Source organism: Oncorhynchus keta, chromosome 27 (assembly GCF_023373465.1).
Source record: "Oncorhynchus keta strain PuntledgeMale-10-30-2019 chromosome 27, Oket_V2, whole genome shotgun sequence".
In the NCBI taxonomy this organism is placed as follows: Eukaryota; Metazoa; Chordata; class Actinopteri; order Salmoniformes; family Salmonidae; genus Oncorhynchus; species Oncorhynchus keta.
In genome coordinates, this window is record NC_068447.1 from 37,383,864 (window position 1) to 37,408,724 (window position 24,861).

A 24,861-nucleotide genomic window follows, 5' to 3' on the forward strand; every position below is an offset into this window, starting at 1 on the left:
ACTGAATGACAAGACCAACTCGCTGCAGCAAACTTTGTATAAAATAGATTTAGGTTCAAATGTTTAATAAATCCTTAAATCATTTTAGCGTCAAAGACAGATTCTTCCAAAATTGTGAATTCTCTTACATTTCTATAACAAATTACCATTTACATATTGTCCACACAATGGAATAACAAGGCAAAGTGCTTTCAGGATCGATTGCATTGTCAAATAAAGAAATGGCTTGAGGTTTTTGGAGGGCTAGTGGGGTGAATGGGAATGTGGGGGCAGGGCAAGGGTCTGTCTGGTCAGATACCGGACCTCTCCCTGGTCCCCTGTTCACATGGAATTAAAGCAGCTATACAGAGATTATGGTGGGGAGGCAAACACCTACCAACAGTTTGGAGTGGATTAGTGTTTTTGAAGGCATACGGCTTGAGGGGAACAAAACTCACCCACGTACAGAATATAACAATGTGCATATAACCTGACTCCCCCATGACAACCTGTGAAAAATATATTATGATAGTACCAAACCAGCTGTACGTATGTATGCAATAACTAACCCAACAAAACATTCACATTCCAGGAAGCTGTAAACTCTAACAGATGTAGAGCACATGAAAACATTTGTACATCGATTCAAGACAAAGACAAACAGAAAATGCCAATGTACTCATGTAATTCATCCCAAAAACAAGGGGTTTTGCTATGCAAGGAGCACGTCAGTCAAAATGTATGTCTAGCGTGGGTAGAAGACATGAGTCATAACACAGTCTGGCTTCACATCCCAGTGCTATTTTCTAATATGTTTTTCATAAATAATTTCATGTTGAACACACAATCAAGCACACTTCATGTTGAATTATAATTGTTCATGGTAAAATTCTAAGGTTCTCATAGGCTACTGTGTATTTGTTTGTCAAAACAGGTGGAGATGAACTCAAAGCTGCAATTTAGAGGTAGAAAAAATGCTTCTACTGAAAACCGCAAGAAATGCAAAACAAGTTTATTTCCATGAATACCATTATATGTACCAACCTTATAGAATTTGTAGTAAGTGAGAGGTGTGTTTATATTCCTTGACTGGATATGTTTGAATTCATTAATTTGGAAATGGAGCTACATCATTGGTCCTGGTATCATTGCCATCACAGGTCTAGAGCACATGCTGGTGATGGCATTTTCTTCTTACAGTAGAATAGTATTTGAAGGTTTGTAAATTAGGTAATTAAGAGTTAAAATAGGGAATGGTTCCTTCCGCTGGGGGGAAAAAGAATACAGAAACCTGTAGGTCGGTCAAAGATACTACCATTCACCAGCAGAGAAGTTTGCTGTTGGGTAACAAGTTTTAAAGCTTGCAGAAACTATTGGAAAGTTTGGCGGACAAACCAAATCTCTTTTTAAAAAGGTGCATTGAGAAACCATTTGATTAAAACTAATCATGTGCCCTAAATCAGACTACTCCCCCTCTCCTGGCATGGGGTCCACTCCATAGTATTTACAACAGATAAGACACTGAGTAAAAACAGGCAACTAACCCTTAGGTCGGTCTTTATCAGTTCACATTCAGTTAGGGTGCTGCAGAACAAATAAAGAAACAGCAGAAGGACCAACAAATATCACAGGATGTACCCAATGAATACATCCTTTCCCCATGTATTGCTCAGGGAGCACATAGGCCATAGAGTACCTCCAACTGATAGTGTCCCAAATCACTGTGCTCTCTGAGAATCCCCATTATGGAGATATACTCCAGAGGTAATCTGGCCACAGACTTCATCGTGGGTGAAGTATAACCTGCTTGTACAGCAAATTACTCTGCTGTAATTGCTAAAGTGGTTTTAGAATATTTCCTACCTCTGCTGATTTAAAAGGGAAATAAGCAATATCGTACGGGCTCCCAGCATAGTACATGTCAAAAGGGTGTGTCAAAGGGTCTCCAACATGTCAAAAAGGTGTATACAGTAGGTATACACGTCCTACCCTAGGCACTGAGCTGATCTTACGATACTGGTACACTTTATTCGCTACCTTTTCATTTCCATTGTCGTCGATATGTCCGATTTAGACAGGCCTGCCTACTTACATTAAGGGAGACCTGCCATTCACCACCTCAACATTATACTTGTGCAGTTCAGGAAATTGTCTGAAATTTCTTAAGCTGTTCTGATCTTCACTGTACAAGTTCATCACACAAACTGAGCAAGTAGTAAGATTGTGAAAGACGCACACCCCCTTTTAGTGAGGGTGAGATGAATTAGGGGGGAGTCTCTCTTAATGTTTCTTCTGAAAACAAGTTATTTCAGCATTTCTTTAAACCACTTAAATTTACTTCCCCCCCAAAAAACATTTAATTTGATACGGAGTACGACGCATACGTACACACCTACACACGCAAGCAAAACATTTCAGATTCAAGGAGATTCCCTCCATAAAACGCCATCCAACTGCAAGAACAAAAAACACACACGGTTGATCAACAGGTCAAATCATCTTGTACATGGTCTCCCTTACGAGCAAGCAGCTTTGATACTTGAATATCAAAATCACACAGTCCTAAGAATGCAATTCCATATTCTAGACTCTAACAAGTGCCACTTCTCTGGATGCAAAAGCAGCGTGGAAAGGTTCCAATCCTACTGCCAGCCACAGAGTCTATTTTGTTTTTGGCCTTGAAAACACAGGACATGTTCTTTTACTTGAGGAAGGAAATGATAAATAAGGTTTATTGCACTCGTCTTTTTCAACAATAAAAAAAAAGAAAAAAAGAAAAGAGGCAAGCTTAATGAGGACGATCTACCTCGCCCTCATGCTAATATCTGACAACGCATGTTATATTACAGCACAGTCACACTATCAACGCTACTAAGAAACCCCTACTTTCAATCAGTCTAATACAAAAACACTCCAAACAGTTACAACCAACACATTATCATTACTACTGTACCCCAATAGGATTTTCACAACTTGATCTATTCTCTACAGCTAGCGAGTTTAATTAAATACATACAACTGAAACAATCTGAATTGATATGCTCAGACCTCAGGAGAAACTACATTTACAGTACTGGTACCGACCATCCAATCTCATGCTTCCCTCGTCTCCATGACCACCTTTCTTGGCTCTAACCACCACAGCATTGAGAGCCATCCTTGAGATGACATTAAAGAATAAAAATGGTTCCATCTTTGGATTTGTGCTTTCAAAAAGTTACTTCAATATTGGTGCATTCAACATCAGGTAGGATATTGTTCAGATAGCTCACTCCATATGACTCAAGTTCGGAGACCCATAGCATGCACACAGAATCGGCCAAGAACGTAAAACACCAGTTGCTTATTATAGCTCACATCACATACTGTAGGTTGAGAATGTTCTTTTCAGAGAGATGCGCTCTTCTATGCTTTTACCTGTCATTCATAAGGCTTCCGGGAGGTAGAAATGGAAGACCATGCGGTAGAGAGAGCATTCATTTAAAAACACATAAAAAAAAGGCACCAACCACCTCTGAGCTGGTTATCACACAGGTCCAAATGATGGAAGAATCGTGATGAGACCACAAGCAGGGGGAAAGCTAGCATGAGTGATACTCTACAAAACCTCCCACATTAACTAACTTGAGGGGGTAAATAATTACGGCATAGCAGTCCCCCCACTATAGAATGTGTTTTCACACTACTTTTCCTCATGACCTCCATTGAATTACAGATTCTTCTGCCCTTCACATACTAGAACTCTCTAAATTTGGTCCTTAGAAATCACACTGACAACAAGGTAGATGTATGTTCTTCCTTTTTCTCCTCTCCACCCGGTATGGAGGTACTTAATTAACAGCGTTATTTGGTTTTGGAGGTGACAGTCGAGCTGCCAAGACCGGTAATAAGTGAAATCCCAATTTTTCACTTACAAATATGGCAAAATCCCCCAAACAATCACAAGGCAACCTTGAGCAGTGTGCCACCAACATGGATGCATGTGCTTCTACACCAAAAGGATCTCTGTGTGCGACCGAAATGACACCCCATTCCCTTTAGAGTACACTACTTTTGACCAGAACCCCCCCCCCCCCATAGGGCTTTGGACAAAAGTGTTGCACTATGTAGGGCATAGGGTGCCATTCGGGACACATCACATAATAGCAAAACCAGACATAACTAATGAGATGTTAGGTGTTATAACTTAGTAGGTACTGCAAGAAACTTGTTCCTTTGCCTTTAAAAGGCTCTGCTGTGAATTAAAGTTTTACATTTGTATTCGATGAAAGATACTTCAAGTAAGAATAGGGGCATCCATCGAGGACGAGGTAAATCTATTCCCTGTTAACCATACATCTGCAAACATTAAAAACTGTCCTATAATAATTACAAACCACAGGCAAAGAAATTACCATTCATTATTATTATTATCCATTTTTTCCAACACAAAGTCTGTCCAATTATAAATATTTTAAATCTTCCATCCATTCTGTTCTCCAGACTACCACCAACTCTATTATATGATTGCTTTCCACTTCCTACGATCAGTACTAAGTGGTTCAAACCATTAGTCACCACTGACATCATGACCTGTATCTGTGCCAGCAATGCTTCAAATCAGAACTTAATAATCATTCAACAACAAAAAATATATATAATAATAATGTTCATTCTAACCATGGCTACCACAGTAAATGAGTCCAAACAAACACATTTTCTACTGACCAAGTACAGTATGACTATTATGCTTAAAGGCAAATAAAGGTTTCTATGGCACTAAATGGATGTAGCTAGGTAGGTGCATTTTCCTTTTCAAAAACTGGCTACCAATTAATGTAAAAAAAAAAAAAATGAAAGCATCTACAGCGTAGTTAAATGTCCTGTTCAGAAGATATTGTAAGGCAATCTTAAATGGTGTTCGAGATGCATGTTCACACCCTCCAACCTCCTGTCTCCAGTGTCAATACGTGGTTATGACATACACATAGGGGCCTCGGTATAACTGAAACACATTTAAGAAAGACCCATAACAGGAAGACTAATATGACAAGTATTTCTTTCTGCTACTTTATCATTTCATGAATGCCAGAGAAATGCAGTGTAATAGTTCAAAAGTCAGGAGATGGCAAATAGTGTTGTTCCAATTTGACCTTAGAGTCACATGTCAGTCAATTCATGGCTCAGATTTATATTCAGTATGTACATTGCTCGAATGCATGCATATTTCTCAAACCCATTGCTATTCCTTTTCAAATATATATTTTTTATTATCCAATGTACTTTGGCAAATAAGGCCCTAACTGTGACCTAAGATTCTCATGTGACGACTACTCCGCAAATCTTCAATTGGCATCTATGAAATGCTTTGTTGGATTGGCCTAAACACAATCGAAGAGCAATAGATGTGCTGCGCACGTCTTTCACAGTCATTAATGCTACAAATAATCCTTTACATTGCTTCCTAATATTAAACCCTAGGGAAATATATTTGACTTGTTTCTTTAAAGTGAGAATTATGATCTCAAGCTCCTTTCCAATGAGTTCTCAGTCTATCAATGCAACACAGATATGGGGTAGTCCCAGATGGGATATATACTGAAGAACTGGTGCCATCAGCTGGACAAGGGAATTGAAATATAAAATCTATATACATATATACACACACACATATCTGGCTCGTGTTCCTCTGCTCAGACGTCGCTGGCACATGCCAGATATGTAAAATACCCATCAGGTAACCACATCACTATGTTATAGCAATCAGGTGCCTGACGGCACGCAGTCGATGACGTGGCACGCAACCGTCGGCTGATGCATGCAGTGTCTGAACTGGGGAACGTGAATCTGACCTGCTAGCCAGACACACCTGCGGTTGGATGATTGAGGTAATCAGTGTTTATTGTACAACACGCATCCCTCAGTGTGGAGTTAGGCGAGGAGCCTGAGGAGGATACAAGCACGGCGAAAGCAAGCCTACCTAAAAATCACTGGACTAACCACAAGGACTAGTTCGTGGACCCTGGGATGGCATCAAATCAAACTGCACCGTGATGACTGGATTTTGGACCATGAGATCTTTTTAGCTTTAGAGTTTTGAAGTTAAATCTCCGTCAATGAAGCAGCGTATACAATCCTTGCAATCTGCTCCTATCTTTTGCACTTTAGCTACGACCCATATGTAAATATACATATGCATGTATTCAGACTGCACACAGATATGCTGAATGTGTTAAAGTGCTTAACTATCTCAAGTGCCTTGGATCAGGGCTAAAATGGAACTGCATCGTAGTGTGCATTTAACTAAAATAATGCCAATATGATTTTCCTGTTGTTCGTCAATCAATCCATGTCATTTGGTTCCTGGTTCCACACAGTCTGAGACTATTTTCTCCCCCGGACAACACTGACTATAGGGCACAAGATGATATGCTACTCTGGTATCATAGTAGGTCCTCATGTTTCTCATCCAGAACTAATGCATGTCATTTAGCATTCATCAAGAGAGGAGGTTGTGGCGAAGCAATGAAATGAAAAATGAGTCACTGAAATCTATTGATCCTCTGATGATGTCATGGAAAAGATGGTGTAAAAATATTTAAATTAAGTCAGGCAAAGAGCTCCAGTTGTCTGACACCACAAATCTACAACGTATGTAGAGCCACAAGACAGGATACATACCAAAAAAGGAATTTCACACTTATCTGCTTTACTAAAAACACAAGTATTACTACCGGCCATATGAGAGTGTAACAGTTGCCTCTCAGTTCCTTGCTACAGTAAGTAACCCTACATACCTACTATGCTTTCAAGTCTCTCGTCAGTCATGAATTCTGTCCAGAGACATGAACAATCAAGCTTAACCAAGGAATCATATCCTCAACAGATTAACAAGTCTGAATAGGATCCAACGCTTCTCTGCTACCCAGTGGGTGAGACCCCAGGGTTCATCATATCATGCTATCCTGCATCCGTACTGCCATGGAGGCAATTAATTGCATTTTTTGGGGGTTCTAGGCACAGAGCGAAAAATGCCTTGGACACAGACTTTAGCCATTAGTCTAGAATAGATCATTTCCATGTTGCTAGTATCGGTACTCAAACAAATAAGGTGAACATCAAACAAGATTTCCAAGGAAACAAAAGCCCTTGAGACTATGATTGTCTTTTTGATAACGTTCAAAATGCCAGAAATTAAATATTGCTTAAATTATACAAGAACAAAAAAAGAACACACAAAAAGGTAAGAACACTTGTCAGTCCAGCGTTTCAATCTCACACCAGAACTGACCATCGTACTAGACAAGATACAAGCTTTTTGATAGAGTAACAGTGGTATTTCTCCAGCTTCAAAACGGCTGAAGTAACATTTCAAGATTGACCAAAGACAACATTTTGGGAAATAATACAAATAGCTAAATGACTTAAATGTAAATGTAATGTAAATAGGATTCCTCTCCGAAGGTAATTCGAAATCAATGTACCAAAATGTTTTGGGAATGATTAAAGAAAAGAAAAATGGGAAATCAATTGAAATGGCTTGTAAGTTTATCACTGAGCAGTAATCTTAGAATTCAAGGTAATGTGCTCAGAAAACAAGAGGCTTTGCTGAAGGTCAATGGGGCGAGTCCACTCCTAAAGACTTCAAATAAATAACCAAGGATTCATTGCTACTACTTTCCCTGTCTAGCCGTTCAGCAGCTGCAAAATGACTTAAGAGGTATCTCAACATCGATCTTTCTCTGTAAATATTTCTCAAATAAATATTTTGTCAGTCATAGCAGTGATATTCACCTTTGGTCATAATGTATATGCTTTAAACCAAATTCTCACTTAGTAAACACAAAATTGTGTTCTAGACAATACTTCAGCATTGAGAGCAAATGTATGCTGAAATGCCAACCTGAGCATTGTTCTCCTTTGTAAGGTGACATGCTTACATATTCATCTTTCAAACTTTAGCAGCCCTATGAAATTCTCCTCTATGAAAATGCCCCACAAAAAAACAAACAAAAAAAAACGAGGCCAAAAGTTGAAATATTAGGTTACCACAGAAGGTACATATTATATATATTTTTTTTGTTAAAGTCAGAATCTTTATATTTAAGCATTGCACTTTTGGGTAGGACTTCATTCATAAAGTCCTTCACTATAACCCGTTGGATCATTCTCCTTTTAGGAAGGCTGTGCATTTCTCTACGAGGCCAACACGTCATCAGATGTTAAATACTGAATGATATGAAGAGAAAATAAAGGGACTCAACAAAAGACTAAAAAGAAGGCAAAAAAAAGAAAAAAAAAGAATAAACAGTGCTTTTAGCCGTCAGTCATCTTTCTGTGCTGACGAGTACCTATTTGCGGGACATTATTTAAAGGGATTTTGTGGGTGGTTATTAGTAACCATTTTGGAACAAAGCAGTATTCCAGTGACCTTACAGAAAGAGAGATCGGTCTCAGTGTTAAGCACTAACTTATACAGAGCTGGGATAGATAGATGCTGTGGGCTCCATTTGCATATAGGTTTGACTGCACTTCAGGAGAAGATCACTCACACACAAACACACACACACACACACACACAGGCTACCCTGTGGTGGTGGTAGTGCTGTCAGACAGTAGATGTAGGATGACCTCACTCAGAAAGGCATCCGTCCAGGCTGACAGCGGCATGGCGGTCTTTGACATAGCCGTTGTGATGGTGGAGGCCTCCGTTGGGCAGCGGCGTGCAGGCAGCAGTGATGCCGCAATGCTTCAGTAGGTTGAGACTGGGGGAGACGGAGGAAGAGGAGCAGGGGCAGGAGGAAGGGTCCAGAGGAGGGAAAGGTTTCATGGTGGAGAGGATCAGAGCCAGGCAGTCAGCTACGTCCTTGTTGGGGGCGCAGGCCAGGGCTGGAGTGTGTCCTTGTCGACAACAAACGCACAATCAGACCGCATACACTTGAAAGCTGTGGTCTATGGCCTATGCTCAAGGAAAATTGAAATACCTAAAACAAGTACAGTAAAACTTAAATTAAATAATGAGTCTCAAATAGCCGCCAGTCTCTTGATAGCCAGGCAACGGCACACATTTCAGAAAATAAATGGCTATTTCAAATACAAGTAGGGGCTAAATTAATTGTTTACGGGGTTTAATGTTTGATTGGTTACATTAAATAATTCAGTAATGACTCGAATAAATGATCGCGATCACACGTTTTTAAAATCGGCAGGAGGAAACTGTTAGCCATCTGAGAACCGCTAGCTAACTGACAAAAACTGTCAACTTCGGGAGTACAGACCGCTAGAAAAAAATGTTAAAAAAATTAAAAATACATTTTAAAAATCGGCAAAGGTGGCAAAGGTATGAACTACAAAAAATGCAGAGTCCAAGGAGAATCATTATTCTGTCAAGGAAAATATATTTTTCTATTTTAATAAAGGCATTTTAAGACAAATTAAATGGGACAGTGTGTAAATTATAGCACAAGAAATGAAGCATTTGATTAAAATCCTGGAAGGGAATGCTGGAATTAAACAATTAACTACGCAAATGGGAAAAAAGGAAAAGGAAAGACACCTGGCTCAAATAGAAGCTCAATGAAAGTTTTACGGTAAATAACAAAAATTCTTTAGTCAATTTCGAGCCCAAGCCCATAACATAAGACTACATGGCGTAGGACTTCCTGATGTTTAAAATTAAGATGTTTGGGCAAAGGATCAAGTGGAATATTGTCTCTTACCCTCCTCATCCACTGCCAGCACTGTGGCTCCTCGACTCAGCAGTGCCTGGACAACTGTGGCCAGACCGTTGCGTGCTGCTAGATGCAGCGGCATCTGCAGTGCAGTGTTGGTTGCATTGATGAGGGTAGGGTTATGGATCTCCCCCAGAATCAGCAGGGCACACATCTCATGAGCCTGTGAGACAAATAGAAAAAAAACATGCTTACGTCAACCATGATCATCAATACATTTTCCATCATCTCAGGTCATGAGAGAGGTGCTGCATAGTCAAGGATTTCTGAGCTCGGATTATATTTTAGGTGGTGCTTACTTTGCTGCAGGCCAGATGCAGGGCAGTGTTTCCATTGTCGTCCAGCAGTGTCAGGTCAGCCTTGGCTCGGTGCAAGAGGATGGCTGGAAATCACACAGGATTCACCCCAACAGATAACGCATTCACTCTCATCAAGCGTTGCCTCACAGGACTCGCTGAACTCTATCCTTTCGCAAAACATCAACGGAAGAGGTGCTCTGTAGACTTACCCACGGTGCCACTCTGTCCGTTGTCGGCGGCGACCATGAGAGCAGAGCGTCCGGTGTGGTCCACGGCATTGATCTCAGCTCCGTGGCGTAGGACCAGCTGCAGCCCCGCCACATCCTCAGCACATGCTGCGGCATGAAGAGGGGTCCTACAGGCACAGAGAGAAAGAGACATTGGTGAGCTCAGTATCGCATGACAATGAAACTGGAGTTAAAACTGGATGAAACTGGAGTCCACATTAAGTACAGAGGTACGTACATCTTTAAAGGTATACAAATGACAGGAGACACCCAAATAAACATCTAGTAAGATAACAGCACCTTGTTCTCAATAGGCCTTACCTTTCTTTAGTGTCCCTGGTGTTAACCATCTGTACGCCAGCAGATTCCAACAGCATCTCTGCAGCTCCACTATGGCCATTCATTCTGCAAAAAATCAAAGATGACCAAACATGACTAAATTACTGCTAAAACATCAAACCCATCATCCTTTCCCGAACATTGTTGACAGACATCGTCCTAATAATGTACAGGTAACTGCCAAAATAAAGGAAACGCCAACTTAACGTCTTAATAGGGCGTTGGGCCACCATGAGTTAGAAAAGCTTCAATGCAGCTTGGCATAGATTCTACAATCGGTCTTCCACCAGAAATTCCATCATTTAGTATTTTGTTGATGATGTTGGAAAATGCTGTCTTAGGCACCACTAATTTTTATTTTTTAATTTTTTTAATTTTTTTATTTCACCTTTATTTAACCAGGTAGGCTAGTTGAGAACAGGTTCTCATTTGCAACTGCGACCTGGCCAAGATAAAGCATAGCAGTGTGAACAGATAACACAGAGTTACACATGGAGTAAACAATTAACAAGTCAATAATACAGTAGAAAAAAAGGGAGTCTATATACATTGTGTGCAAAAGGCATGAGGAGGTAGGCGAATAATTACAATTTTGCAGATTAACACTGGAGTGATAAATGATCAGATGATCATGTACAGGTAGAGATATTGGTGTGCAAAAGAGCAGAAAAGTAAATAAATAAAAACTGTGGGGATGAGGTAGGTGAAAATGGGTGTGCTATTTACCAATAGATTATGTACAGCTGCAGCGATCGGTTAGCTGCTCAGCTAGCTGATGTTTGAAGTTGGTGAGGGAGATAAAAGTCTCCAACTAACTCCACTAATCTCCCATTAGTGTGTAATTGGGTTGAGATCTGGTGACTGAGACGGCCATGGCATATGGTTTATGTCATTTTCATGCTCATCAATCCATTCAGTGACCACTCGTGCCCTGTGGATGGGGGTCATTGTCATCCGGGTGACGCATACCCATGGTAGATAAAATAATGAGTCATGGGTAACTGCATATGTAGTCTGTCTGACAGTGGGCGTTGCGAGACAAGTGGGAGGATCAACACAAGTGGGTGTATGGAAACATAACAGCTAATTGGGAAGATTAGTTGCCACTCAACACAGTTTTGTGCGACTACTTTCTGCTTCCTTGTAGCACTTTAGCGAAGCCTAACCCTTTCCCTCCAAACCTGCCACGTCAGTGAGCCTAACCTGCCACGTCAGTGAGCCTAACCTGCCACGTCAGTGAGCCTAACCTGCCACGTCAGTGAGCCTAACCTGCCACGTCAGTGAGCCTAACCTGCCACGTCAGTGAGCCTAACCTGCCACGTCAGTGAGCCTAACCTGCCACGTCAGTGAGCCTAACCTGCCACGTCAGTGAGCCTAACCTGCCACGTCAGTGAGCCTAACCTGCCACGTCAGTGATCCTAACCTGCCACGTCAGTGATCCTAACCTGCCACGTCAGTGAGCCTAACCTGCCACGTCAGTGATCCTAACCTGCCACGTCAGTGATCCTAACCTGCCACGTCAGTGATCCTAACCTGCCACGTCAGTGAGCCTAACCTGCCACGTCAGTGAGCCTAACCTGCCACGTCAGTGAGCCTAACCTGCCACGTCAGTGAGCCTAACCTGCCACGTCAGTGAGCCTAACCTGCCACGTCAGTGAGCCTAACCTGCCGAGCTAAAATGTTACAAGGAAGCAGCCACGCAAAACAATCGTGAGGGGCAACCAATCTACCCAATTAGCTGTTAGGTTGACACACCCACTGCTGTTTATCTTCCCACTTGTTATATTGCAATGGCCACTTTTAGACACTCCACGTATGTAGTTACCCATACTTGAAAATAATATGCCTACCCAGCATTGTTATACAGGTCACTAAGCATGATGGGATGTAACTTGCTTAATCAACTCAGGAACTACACCTGTGTGTGGAAGCACCTGTTTTCAATATACTTTTATCCCTCATTTACTCAAGTTTTTCCATTTTGTCAGTTACCTGTATAATCATGTTTAAAACATTGACTAGAGAATACTCACAGAGCACAGTGCAATGGGGTAAAGGAGTTTCCCTCCTGGATACTACAAGTTTTGTGTTCAAGTAAAACCTCCAAACAGTCTTCTTGCCCTGAGAAAGAAGACAAAAAGTGTGTTTCAAATTTGCATACTGCTAGCGATTTCATTTGAATAACGAACGGTCATGCTACAAAAACGGATATCGGTTCTCCCCTCACATTCGATTTATACATACATTTCATATACAGTACCTTCAGAAAGCATTGACACCCTTTTGACTTCTCCCACATTTTGTTTTGTTACAGTCTGAATTTAAAATGTGATTATGTGTCACTGGCCTTACACACACACACACAACCCCACAATGTCAATGTATAATTATGTTTTTAGAAACGTTTACAGATGAATTAAAAACATAAAACATAAAAGTCTTGAGTTAATAAGTATTCAACCCCTTTGTTATGGCAAGCCTAAATAAGTTCAGGAGTAAACATTCGCTTGACAAGGCACATACTAAGTTGGATGGACTCACTGTGTGTGCAGTAACAGTGTTTAACATGATTTTTGAGTGACTACCTCAACATACAATCATCTGTAAGGTCTCGCAGTGAATTTCAAACAGATTCAACCACAAAGACCAGAGGTTTTTCCAATGCCTCGTAAAGAAGGGCACCCATTTGTAGATGGGTAAAAAAAAATACAAATAAAACAATTCTGACATTGAATCCCTTTTGTGAAGTTAACACGTTGGATAGTTTATCAATATACCCAGTCACTACAAAGATACAGGCGTTTTTCCTAACTCAGTTGCCGGAGAGGAAGGAAACCGCTCAGAGATTTCACCATGAGGCCAATGGAGACTTTAAAACAGTTACAGAGTTGAATGACTGATTAGAGAAAGCTGAGGATTGATCAACACATTGCAGTTCCTCCACAATACTAACCTAAATGCCAGAGTGAAAAGAAGGAAGCTTGTATAGAATAAAAATATTCCAAAACATGCTTCCTGTTTGCAATAAGACACTAAAGAACAACTGCTAAAAAAGTGGCAAAGAAATTGACTTTTTGTCCTGAATACAAATCACTACTTTTGAGGCAAATCTAACACATCATTGAGAACCACTCTTCATATTTTCAAGCATGGTGCTGGCTGCATCATGTTATGGGTATGCTTGTCATCGGCAAAGACTAGGGGGTTTCGGAGGATAAAAATAAGTGGAATAGAGTGAACAGACAAAATCCTAGAGGAAAACCTGGTTCAGTCTGCTTTCCAACAGACACTGGGGAATAAATTCACCTTTCTGCAGAACAATAACCTAAAAACACAAGAACAAATATACACGGGAGTTGCTTACCAAGAAGATATTGAATGTTCCTGAGTGGCCAAATTACAGTTTTGACTTGAAAATGGCTGTCCAGCAATGATCAACTACCAACTTGACATAGCTTGAAGAATTTTTTAAAAAGAATAACACACGCAAAAAAAAAAAGTGTACAATCCAGGTGTGCAAAGCTCTTAGAGACTCACCCAGAAAGACAGCTGTAATCGCTGCCAAAGGTGATAGGGGTGTAAATCCGTATGTAAATGAGATATTTCTGTATTTCATTCTCAATAAATTTGCTAAAAATTCCAAAAGTATGTTTTCACTGTCATTATGGGTTATTTTGTGCAGATGGGTGAGAAAAATAGCAATTGAATCCATTTTGAATTCAAACTGTAACACAAAATGTGGAAGAAGTCAAGGGGTAGGAATACTTTCTGAAGGCTCTGTATACACTTATTGAACACTGACCTTGGTAAGCAGCCCAGTGTGATGGCGTGTACTCTTCATGGTCCAATAGGGAGTCAAGAGGGTCGGAGCGTGTGGCCGCACGCAGCAGACTGGCGAGGATGTCAGTGTGGCCGCGGGAGGCAGCGTAGTGCAGTGAGGTACGACCCTGGCCATCCCGACACAGTGCAGAGGCCTTGTGGTCCAGCATGGCTGTGACACATTCGTCACGGCCCAACGCAGCCTACGGGACAGGGACACACAGGGAGCGGCGAGGGACGGGGATGGAGTCATTTCCTCTCTGCTCCAACCTAAGAGTTACACAGCTAGATTTCCTCAAATTCTACTGTGCTTTCATAATTATTTCAAACTAATGCTGTTCCTTTAATAAACTCATGTTCGTGTTCCTCTCGATCACATAACTGAACCAGCCAGGCTGTACAACATTTACTTTTTCACAGGACACAGTTACATTAAGTGTAGTGGATGTGTAACCAGCCCAGTACCGCTAAGCTCAGTAGTGTGACTCACCCCTCTGTGCAGGGCAGTGCTGCCCCTCTTGTCTTTGGTGTCAGGCCAGGCCCCCTTCTCCAACAGCAGGTGGACACAGTCTGTATGGCCACCCAGGACGGCCAGCATCAGAGGAGTCCTGAGGATGAGGGGGACCATACAGTCATTTACATAACATTACAATACAAGCCAACCTCAACAATAAAGCCTCCTAGCAGGCGGAATGTGCGATTCTGCAAATCTTCAGTAAACAGCTTAAACGGTGGTATTCCTGACTCTGGATCTATACTAAAAATAAACAGAATAATTGACATCCCAACCAAAGACGACGTCAGCAAAGCTTCCTGGCAGGCAGTGAGAAACGGAGAGAGCACTCACTGTTCCTGCGTGTCTGTGATGTTGGTAAGGTCTGCCTCCTCCCCACTGTCCACCAGCATGTGCAGACATTCAGTGTGGCCGTTGGCAGCTGATATGATATGAAATGAAAAATATACTTTCTTTACACACTCAAACCTGACTGCTAGTTTCTAAGCTATCACATACTACCTAAGACAGACAATATGGAACAATATGCAGGGACACCCACTTGCAAGTAAGAGAGTCAATGTATTCATTACACCTGGCACATAAACTAACTTGATCAGCATCATTTGCAAAAATACATTCCACATCCAATTCTAGGAAGGGCGGGGGGGTTGAGAGGCATGGCGTGATCTGTACCTGCGACATGTAGAGGGGTCCACATGTGTCTGTTCTCGTTGAGGAGGCAGGAGGCCCCCTGGGCTAGCAGGACCTCGACACAGCGGGCGTAACCTCTCTGGGAGGCCAGGTAGAGCACAGAGCGGCCCGAGGCATCCTGCACGTCCACGTACGCAGCAGTCTCCGTCAGCACACGCAGCGCCTGCCAGTGGCCATTATCAGCCTGAAGGGGGAGAGGAGATGGTGCACGACAGGAAACAGTCATGTTTTTGGCTGCTCTATATGAACATGGCATCTTCTCCACACAGTCTCAAGCGGTGATGTATCAGAGAGGGCTTTAGGAATGAAAGACACACTTACAGCTAAATGCAATGGACTCACTGGAATACTGCTCTCAATGTCTCCCAATGCGTTAAACGACATTTCCAGGAGCTGAAGGAACATGGTTATGCTGTATTACCGCCCACACAGCAAGGTCATGGTGAAAAACAATTCACCAGTTTAGCTTCGTACGGTATTGAACACAAACAGAAGGACTTACCAGCTCCAGGTTCTGCTTGTTGCCATGGGAAGCAGCATAGTGAACAGCACTGTAACCTTTAGAGTTGACCAGGGACGGGTCGGCACCGTTGTCCAACAGATGCTCCAAACAACTACTTACAAAGACAGACAAAAATAACAGTCAAGTGGATGTCACGAAATAAACTAAATTGCGAGTCCTTTAAGCAGATCTTTAATTACATTTACATTTAAGTCATTTAGCAGACGCTCTTATCCAGAGCGACTTACAAATTAGTGTTACATATTCTGGACTGTGGCCGCTATACAAAACAATGGTTGCAGACAGTAAACTCACAAATAGGACTCCTTTGCTCCATCCTCCTCCCTCTGAAGAGTCCCGGGGAAATGTCGGTCCATTCTGGAAGTGCAGAATTAAACACATTTAAGGCCAAATTCCACACACAGCCATGTTTCCTGAAAGCGTGTTGTCATGCGTCAGTGTATTTTTGCGATGGAGTGAGAGTTCCTACCTGCAGAAGGCCTGGGAGGCAGCGGAGTAGTGCAGGGGAGTACAGCCTGTACGGTCAGGCTCGTTGACCTCAGCGCCAGCGCTCACTAGGGTCACGGTGCACTGGTACCTCCCATTAGCAGCTGCATAATGCAAAGGAGTCCTGAGCGAGAGAAGGCCCACAGAATCACCATCAGTCCATTCATCAAATGTATTCACAAAGCACTTCTTACAGCAGACAGTAACCCACACCAGCATATGAGTACAAACAGAAAAGCAAACAATGAACGATCAAAAACTCACCTTCCCGACTTGTCCCTCTGATTCAAGTCGGTACCACTGCTTAAGAGCATGTTCAGACATTCAACGTTTCTGTCAGAAGAGAAGTGAGGAACACAATGACGAGAACGGCTGATTCGTTAGACGGCATTAACCAATACAGTGGCTCAGAGTCGGTCCCGTTTTGGAGTGCGGTTCTGACCCTTACCCTCCAGAGGCAGCAGCGTGTAGACACGTCCTCCCAAAGTTGTCTGGGATGTTGATGTCAAACCCGGCTGATAGAACGTGCTCCTTACTCATAGAAGAAACAATACTGTACAGCTGACCTGAGGGGAGAGGAAGAGGCAATATAACATCCAACACGTGACACTACAGTCAGACACAGCCCCTCCAGTGTATAGAATCCAATAGATGTGTGTGAATGAATGATATAGTATACATACATAAAGGTACCAACCTGAGGAGAGTAGCTTGCGACAACAGTCTGAAAACCCATAGAGCACAGCCAGGTGCAGAGGGAACATCCCATGAATCCCTTGTCTGGCTGTATCTGCACCGTTGGTCATCAGAGTGCTGATCAGCAGCTCATGGCCGTACTTAGCAGCAACATGGAGGGGGGTATTGCCATATTTATCCACACTGTCAATCTCTCCACCTGGGGGGGCAAAACAAAGCAACAGGAAGAGACGAATGAGTAGAGAACCAGTGGGACAAGAGTAATTTAAAGCAGCCTCACAGGTCAGTCAGAGGGGGTTGTCATGGTTACCGTTTTGGATGAGGATCTGAGAGCGGGTGAAGCGTCCGTGTATAGCTGCCATGTGCAGGGGGCTCTTCCCTTCTTTACTCTGGAGATGGAAAAAACACATGTTTTACTTGTCTTGCAGACAAATCATTGTTTAATCTCCACATAAAACAAAATGTCAGGGGGAAAATGGTGATAGGGATGGCATTGGTCAGTCTTAGAGAAGGAGTGCAGATCTAGGACCAGTTAAGCCTTTTCGATAATAATGAATTTGATTATATGGACAGGAGTTAGGGGATCTGAGATCAGCAATCGTAATCTGAGACCATTTTTTAATACATTGGGGCCTCAAACCTGCTGGTTGACGTCAGCCCCGTTGTTGACCAGCAGCTCCAGGCAGAGGGCCCCGTTGGTGGATACAGCAGCCAGGTGCAGTGGGGTGTAGCCACTCCTGTTGGGCTGGTTGACGTTAGCTCCGTGGTTCACCAGTTCGGTGGCCACAGCCTCCTGGCCTGTGTAGCAGGCCACATGCAGTGCAGTGTTCCCAAAGGCATTGGGCTCATCCAGCTAAAAGAGCACCAACACACAAGACATGAGCAATTAGCTAAGTAACAAAAGGTTTTTAAAAATGTAATAAAAGATAAAACAATTGAATTGTAATCAGAGATAATCCTCTGCCACTTCTGAACATGGCCAGACCATGGTTGGTAATAAGTATTATTTACTATGGCTATCTTGAGAGTCCGTTTACACATTTGAACTCCACACTCACCTCTGCCCCGAGCCTCAGAAGGTACTTGACGATGTCAATGTGTCCGCTGGCAGCGGCAGCGTGGAGAGGGGTGTAACCCTGCTTGTCCTGGCAGCCTTTGTCTGCACTCCGAGACACTAGCAGCTTCACCACCTCCAGATGCCCTATAAGACACAGGGGAGAGGCCGGGGGTGAGGATGTGAGGCGAGAGGCCGGGGTGTGAGGAGAGTCGAGAGGCCGGGGTGTGAGGAGAGGCCGGGGTGTGAGGGGCGGGAAGAGGCAGTGTGTCCTGTTTTTAATGTCACCCTCTTGAAGAGTACATCCACTGTTCATCAGGTGAACTGTAGTTTTAACTATGCTTTCTGGAAAGTAACTATCTTTCCAGGGGAACAAATAGTTCCTTTGGAGGTGACTGCAACTATTTGAATACAGATCCTCGAAAATGACTATTTTTCTGAAACTGCCTTCAACTGATGGCAGGGCTGCATGTGGAACTGCATGTTGAAGATTGAATGAGTGAAGAGAGCACACATAATATCCTATACTATTCCAATCTGTCTGACGGTCATATCTAATCTACAAAATACATCCAAGGTTATTAAAGCAAACTAAAACTAATCATGAAAAAATGATTATATTTTACTCCTATACCAAATAAAATGAAAACCCCATTTGATTGTAAGCTTTTTATTTGTTATTTTATTGGGTTCACACTGAAATGGACTTTATCATTTAAAGGTAGACTCAGCGAGATGACTGCAGATATTGGCCGCGTTTCATAGTTTATAGGTTAAAGCAACTGACTGTAGACGAAAGTCGAGGAGTGAAGTTGGGGGAGGTGCATCGGTGACGGCAAAAGTCGGACACTAGTGTGGTTTTCCAACAAAAAGGCTCAGTACAACATGGCAGTGCTGCCATTGTTTCAGACCTGGGTTCAAATACTATCTTAAAATATCTCAATTACTTTCAAATGTTCTTGTTTAAAAACACACAAGGGATATTTCACTCAGAATACAAACTAACATGATTGTCCAACTACCAGGCTGTAGTTGATTCAAGGCAGTTCTGGGATGTAAAATGTCCTTTCTAAACATAATAGCCATAGTTGTTTACTCTTATCATTCTCAGTGCCTGTGTAATAAAACTGGGAATACTTTTGGAGCAACGTTTTATTAGCACATTTGCATTTTAAATGCATAGCAATGACCCAAGAGTTTTTGTAACCACTGTACACAAGAGGAATAGTGACTGTTCTTTATTCCACTTATGTAATAACTTGTGCATTTATAAAGCAATTTCCAAAGTCCTATGTAACAACAATGTTGCTATGGTAATAATATGTTACTACACATGTATAAGAACTTGATGTCAAGTGTTACTGTATCACTTGGTCTCACTCATTCTGAAAATATATTTGTTAGTCATTTTGAAGTTGTGAAAGTGGTTTACTGTATTGTTGAGGTGATTCCATGCCCCTCGTGTATTTCATTCTAGGCTATAGGCAAATAAATAATATTTGAATATATGCAAGTTGTTTTTCTGAGACCTGATTTGAATATCAAAAGAAAATAGTTGCTTTTAGTTGAAATTCTATATAAACTATATTTCACTACTTTGAGATTCTGAAAAGTTTGTATTTTCAAATAAACTAAAAAATACAACAATGTTCTGCCCAGGTCTGCTGTTCATTCAAATTAAAACAGGACTTTAGGAGAAACAACAGCCATTTTTCATCACCCGACATTCTTGCCAAGTTTAGGAAATTCATGATTTTTCACCCATTTTTTGTAGTTGAAGCAATCAGCAGTTAAAACAATAAAGTGCTCTCCACGCCACTGTTACGGTCAAAGGCTGATGGATGGGGCTGGATAATTTTAACATTTCAAACTTATAGAGTGCATTGGATGCAAGGAATGACCATCCATTTTATAAAAATTATAGTTTTAACCCTGTTTTGAGGCTATACAGTGTTGTTTAAATGTACTTGATTACAAACGGAGTAAAACTAGTTCATATTTTGGGTTCTGATGGGGTACGACAGTTGAACGAAGCTCATGAGGCATTTATAAGTTACATTCTTCTAGAATCAATGGGTACATGTCATTCATTTATCAGTCCAATGGTGGATGTAGCAACTGCGGATTGTCCTTTTAAGAGTTTCCCAATGCAGATAACAGCTCACCCAAGTACGCTGCCCAGTGGATAGGCTGTCTCTCTCTCTTATCATTGGCACTCAAGTTGGCTCCTTTATTCAGCAGCAACTTTACCATCTAAGGACAGACAAAGTTAATATAAATATATTATATACATAGAATTTTCATAATTCATACTCCTGCTAACCTGGGTCCGTATTCACAAAATCATCTCAGAGTAGGCATGCTGATGTATGATCAGTTGTTCTTTATTTGAACTCTTAATGAATAAAATGAGAGACCTGATCCTAGATGAACACTCCTACTCTGAAATGGTTTGTGAAAATGGCGCTGTTCTAAGTATAAACAATATTTCGAGCCCTCCCCTCTCACCTCCATGTATCCGCTCTGAGCAGCATGGTGCAAAGCGGTTCTGCCAGTGCGGTCTGCCATGTTCAGGTTGCTCAGCTGAGGGAGCAGGGCCTCTGCACAGCGTGTGGCTCTATTGGCAGCTGCAACATGCAGTGGTGTCTGCCAGAACTTGTCCCGTGCATTGGCCTCAGCTCCCTGCCGCAGAAGTAGTCCCACTGCCCTCTGGAGAGAGAAGGAATAAAACAGGGCTTGAGAAAACACTTCTTGACCAAACCCAAATATTGTCCATGTTTGAAACAGTTTGGTACTAAGTGCTATATAAATCTTAACATGAGAGAGATTATCAACATTCCTTACTTCATTCCGGGAGGCAGCTGCCCTGTGCAATGGAGTTAACCACACATGGTCCTTAGCATTTACATTTGCACCTATGAGAGTGTACAAGACAAGGAGCATTATTAGAGGGCCATGACAAGTACAGTAGAGTCATACTAATGAACAGACACTACACAGTGCTACTACAACTGCAAGTAGACCAAAACCACATTTTCATTGCACACACATCAGAAGGTCAGGCGGGGGGCATTCTGTTTAGCAAATAGAAATACCAATGATTGGTCCATTTTGGTCACAATTACCTGCATTGATGAGGAAGTCCATGATATGAACATCTCCCAAACAGGCAGCAGCATGTAGCGGCGTGCGGCGCTCTTGGTCCTGTGGGGAAAAGACACAAATAAAGTATTTGTATTGAGATGCAAAATCTAACTCCCTCTTACCCCATCAGCCACCAATACGCACATTTGTGAAATATTGCTGAAATATTTACATTTAGGCCTTCTGTTGACTTTGTACTGTTATTGCATATACACACTACCGTTCAAAAGTTTGGGGTTGCTTAGAATTGTCCTTTTTGAAAGAAAAGCACAAAAAAAAATGTGTCCATTAAAAATGGTCGAGAAATACAGTGTAGACATAGTTAATGTTGTAAATGACTATTGTAGCTGGAAACGGCTGATTTTTTTTATGGAATATGTACTTGTCCTCTTGCTCAGTTGTGCACCGGGGCCTCCCACTCCTCTTTCTGGTTAGAGACAGTTTGTGCTGTTCTGTGAACGGAGTAAGTGGTACACAGCGTTGTACGAGCTCTTTAGTTTCTTGGCAGTTTCTCACATGGAATAGCCTTCATTTCTCAGAACAAGAATAGACTAACAAGTTTCAGAAGAAAGTGCTTTGTTTCTGGACATTTTGAGCCTGTAATCGAAGTCACAAATGCTGATGCTCCAGATACCCAACTAGTCTAAAGAAGGCCAGTTTTATTGCTTCTTTAAATCAGGACAACAGTTTTTAGCTGTGCTAGCATAATTGAAAAAGGGTTTTATAATGATCAATTAGCCTTTTAAAATTATATACTTGGATTAGCTAACACAACGTGCCATTGGAACACAGGAGTGATGGTTGCTGATAATGGGCCTCATGCACACGCAGCGAAACTAAAAACGTAGGTCTATAAATATAAAATAACTAGAGATTTCACACCAGTGACCTCAGTAAATGTTTTCCTGCCTATTAAGATTTAAATAACTTGAACATATATATTTTTTGTAATATTTTTCCCAATATTGTTTTCCTTTTTCCACTTTTTAAAAAATCTCCCCACATACCTTCTGGAGACTGCCTTCTTAACCAGATGGGTACACGTACCCCTTTTTTGGAAACACTGCTCTTGGACAAAGTTACTTTTATCAACTTATTTGCCTGTATTCACACTCCAGTGTAGTAGCCCACCTGGCAGAGCCAGAAGAGGACTGGACACCCCTCAGAGCCTGGTTCCTCTCTAGATTTCTTTCAAGGTTTCGTCCTTTCTAGGGAGTTTATCCCTAGCCACCGTGCTTCTACATCTGCATTGCTTGCTGTTTTAGGCTGGGTTTCTGTATAGCACTTTGCGACATCTTCAGATTTATTGTACACCTATGTATATATTCCTTTTTTAAAGCAGATTCTTGCTACAATAGTCATTTACAAAATTAACAATCTACACTATTTCAGATCAACTTGATGTTATTTTAATGGACAAAAAAATGAATTTATTTAAAAAACAATGACATTTCTAATTGACCCAACTTTTGAACGGTAGTGTATATAGTAACGAGGTTTCTGGGAAATACAAAATAAATAATCTCATCACATGAACTGGGTAAAGGACCCACACGGCACCCCTCTACTTGCAATAACTGGAGAGATGTTGAGATACAGTCCAATATCAATGCCATAAAACCGAGCCAGTGCTGCAGCACTGTCTGCCACCACAAGCATACCAGTGCATTGACATCCTCTTTCTTGTTGTGCAATAGTTGTTGAATTTCATCGGCATTCCGATTGAAAACCGCTTGGACCAGTGGAGGCTGGGGAGAAGAACAGGAGAATGTCACGCTGTGCTTTGCAAGGAATGGTAGCTAGTTAAGTGAACAGTTTATATACATCAATCAGCGATACTTGGGCCGCGCCGAGGTTTAGCTAACGTTAGCCATCTAACTAGCAATCCTACGACATTTCTTTCAGACAGATCCTTGCGTCAAACGTTATTTAACTATTCGACTTTTAGGAAAATGCTATCATAACACGGGATTAGCTAGCAAACCGACAGTCTATCAGCTAGACAGCCAAATAGCCAGCCTAGCTTTTCAACTAGCATGCTAGCTACTTGCTAGCTCACCTGGTCTGTAATGTTGAGTACTCCCATCTCCCAAAATCAGCCAGGACGGAGCTCCTTCATTGGGGTGGAACTGCAGTGTATATTAAACGACAGTTTTGATTTTCATTTTTCAAAGTTAACTCATGTAGCTAGCGATCTGCATAGATAGCGTTTGATCTGTGTTGCTGTCCGTCTCTGCTTGATGTTTGTTTGTTGCTTCGGCTTTCTGCTATCATGCACATGCGCAGTTTCACGCTCGTTCTTATTTAACCTCAGTGGTCTTGCTCTCCCAGACAATGCGAGGGCCTCTGTTTTCAAGGGGAACGACAATTATATACTACTAAATGCAATTAAAAATATTCTCGTACTTTTTAAAATTGCACTAGATTAACATATAAGGAATCATGGTTTACTCCCAAAAATGTTATTCGCTGATATTGTAGGCTACCTCCGACACAGTTGGTGGCAGCAACGCACCGGTGGGTCAGCTGTTCTGTTTAATACAAGTTTGTCCAAAAACAGCACTGGTGTAAAGTAAAACATACTTTAAAGTACTACTTAAGTCGTTTAGGGGGTATCTGTACTTTTTTTTGACAACTTTTACACCACTACATTCCTAAAGAAAATGTAGTTTTTATGCCATACATATTCAATGACACCCAAAAGTACTCGTTACATTTTGAATGCTTAGTTGGACAGAAAAGGTCCAATTCACGCACTTATCAAGAGCACATCCCTGATCATCTCTACTACCTCTGATCTGGCAACTCACTAAACACAAATGCTTTGTGTGTTGGAGTGTGCCCCTGGCTATCCGCAAATTAAAAACAAGTATTCCATCTGGTTTCCTTAATATAAGACATTTTAAATCATTTATACTTTTACTTTTGATACTTAAGTATATTTAAAACCAAATTATTTTATACTTTAACTCAAATAGTATTATACTGGGTGACTCACTGTTACTTGAATCATTTCATAACGAGTTCTTTACTTTTACTCAAGTATGACAATTGGGTACTTTTTCCACCACTGAAAAACAGTACGGTCAAATATCATATATTGACAAGATAGTCGAGTGACCGCTCTTAACAATGGAAATAACTGTCATCAAAGATGGAAGGAGGCGAGATTACTTTGGACCATTCTATCCAACGAAAAGGCAGATAAGCATGTGAACAAGCATATTTTTTCATTTTATTTAACTAGGCATGTCAGTTAAGAACAAATTCTAATTTACAACGACGGCCTTCCCGTCATATATCCAATATAAAGTATTTGGGGGGCAAAATGCCACGTGTGTCCACATATCAGTGCATTCGTAACAATTTAACCATTAC

At 41.5% G+C, this 24,861-nt stretch overlaps 1 protein-coding gene across 2 annotated transcripts; it reads right to left on the bottom strand.

The window, feature by feature from the left end:
* Positions 1 to 4,046: 4,046 nt before the first annotated feature.
* Positions 4,047 to 23,809, bottom strand: LOC118359947 (serine/threonine-protein phosphatase 6 regulatory ankyrin repeat subunit C-like). Of its 2 annotated transcripts, none has more exons than XM_035738887.2 (26): positions 23,543 to 23,809; positions 23,145 to 23,231; positions 21,465 to 21,543; positions 21,184 to 21,254; positions 20,848 to 21,048; positions 20,505 to 20,592; positions 18,344 to 18,486; positions 17,926 to 18,138; positions 17,596 to 17,674; positions 17,287 to 17,484; positions 17,038 to 17,155; positions 16,854 to 16,922; positions 16,573 to 16,713; positions 16,398 to 16,460; positions 16,083 to 16,197; positions 15,902 to 15,973; positions 15,563 to 15,764; positions 15,221 to 15,308; positions 14,864 to 14,981; positions 14,357 to 14,576; positions 12,588 to 12,675; positions 10,537 to 10,620; positions 10,198 to 10,343; positions 9,989 to 10,071; positions 9,678 to 9,852; positions 4,047 to 8,859 (listed from the first exon to the last, which is right to left on the bottom strand). In XM_035738887.2, exons 1-26 carry the CDS (start codon positions 23,567 to 23,569, stop codon positions 8,591 to 8,593), a joined length of 3,237 nt encoding a protein of 1,078 aa, XP_035594780.2. In that variant the 5' UTR covers positions 23,570 to 23,809; the 3' UTR covers positions 4,047 to 8,590. The 2 variants fall into 2 exon arrangements, with proteins under 2 accessions (XP_035594780.2, XP_035594781.2); XM_035738888.2 differs by having other exon boundaries at positions 16,083 to 16,194; positions 23,543 to 23,803.
* Between the last annotated feature and the right edge of the window lie 1,052 nt (positions 23,810 to 24,861).

Bases quoted from the DNA above. Each gene is read 5' to 3' on its own strand.
- LOC118359947 (XM_035738887.2), bottom strand. From the start codon at position 23,569: ATGGGAGTACTCAACATTACAGACCAG. The intron at 9,853-9,988 runs GTAAGCACCACC...TTTGTCTCACAG, and splicing joins TGCATCTGGCCTGCAGCAAA to GCTCATGAGATGTGTGCCCT. The intron at 8,860-9,677 runs GTAAGAGACAAT...GTTGTCGACAAG, and splicing joins GCTGGCAGTGGATGAGGAGG to GACACACTCCAGCCCTGGCC.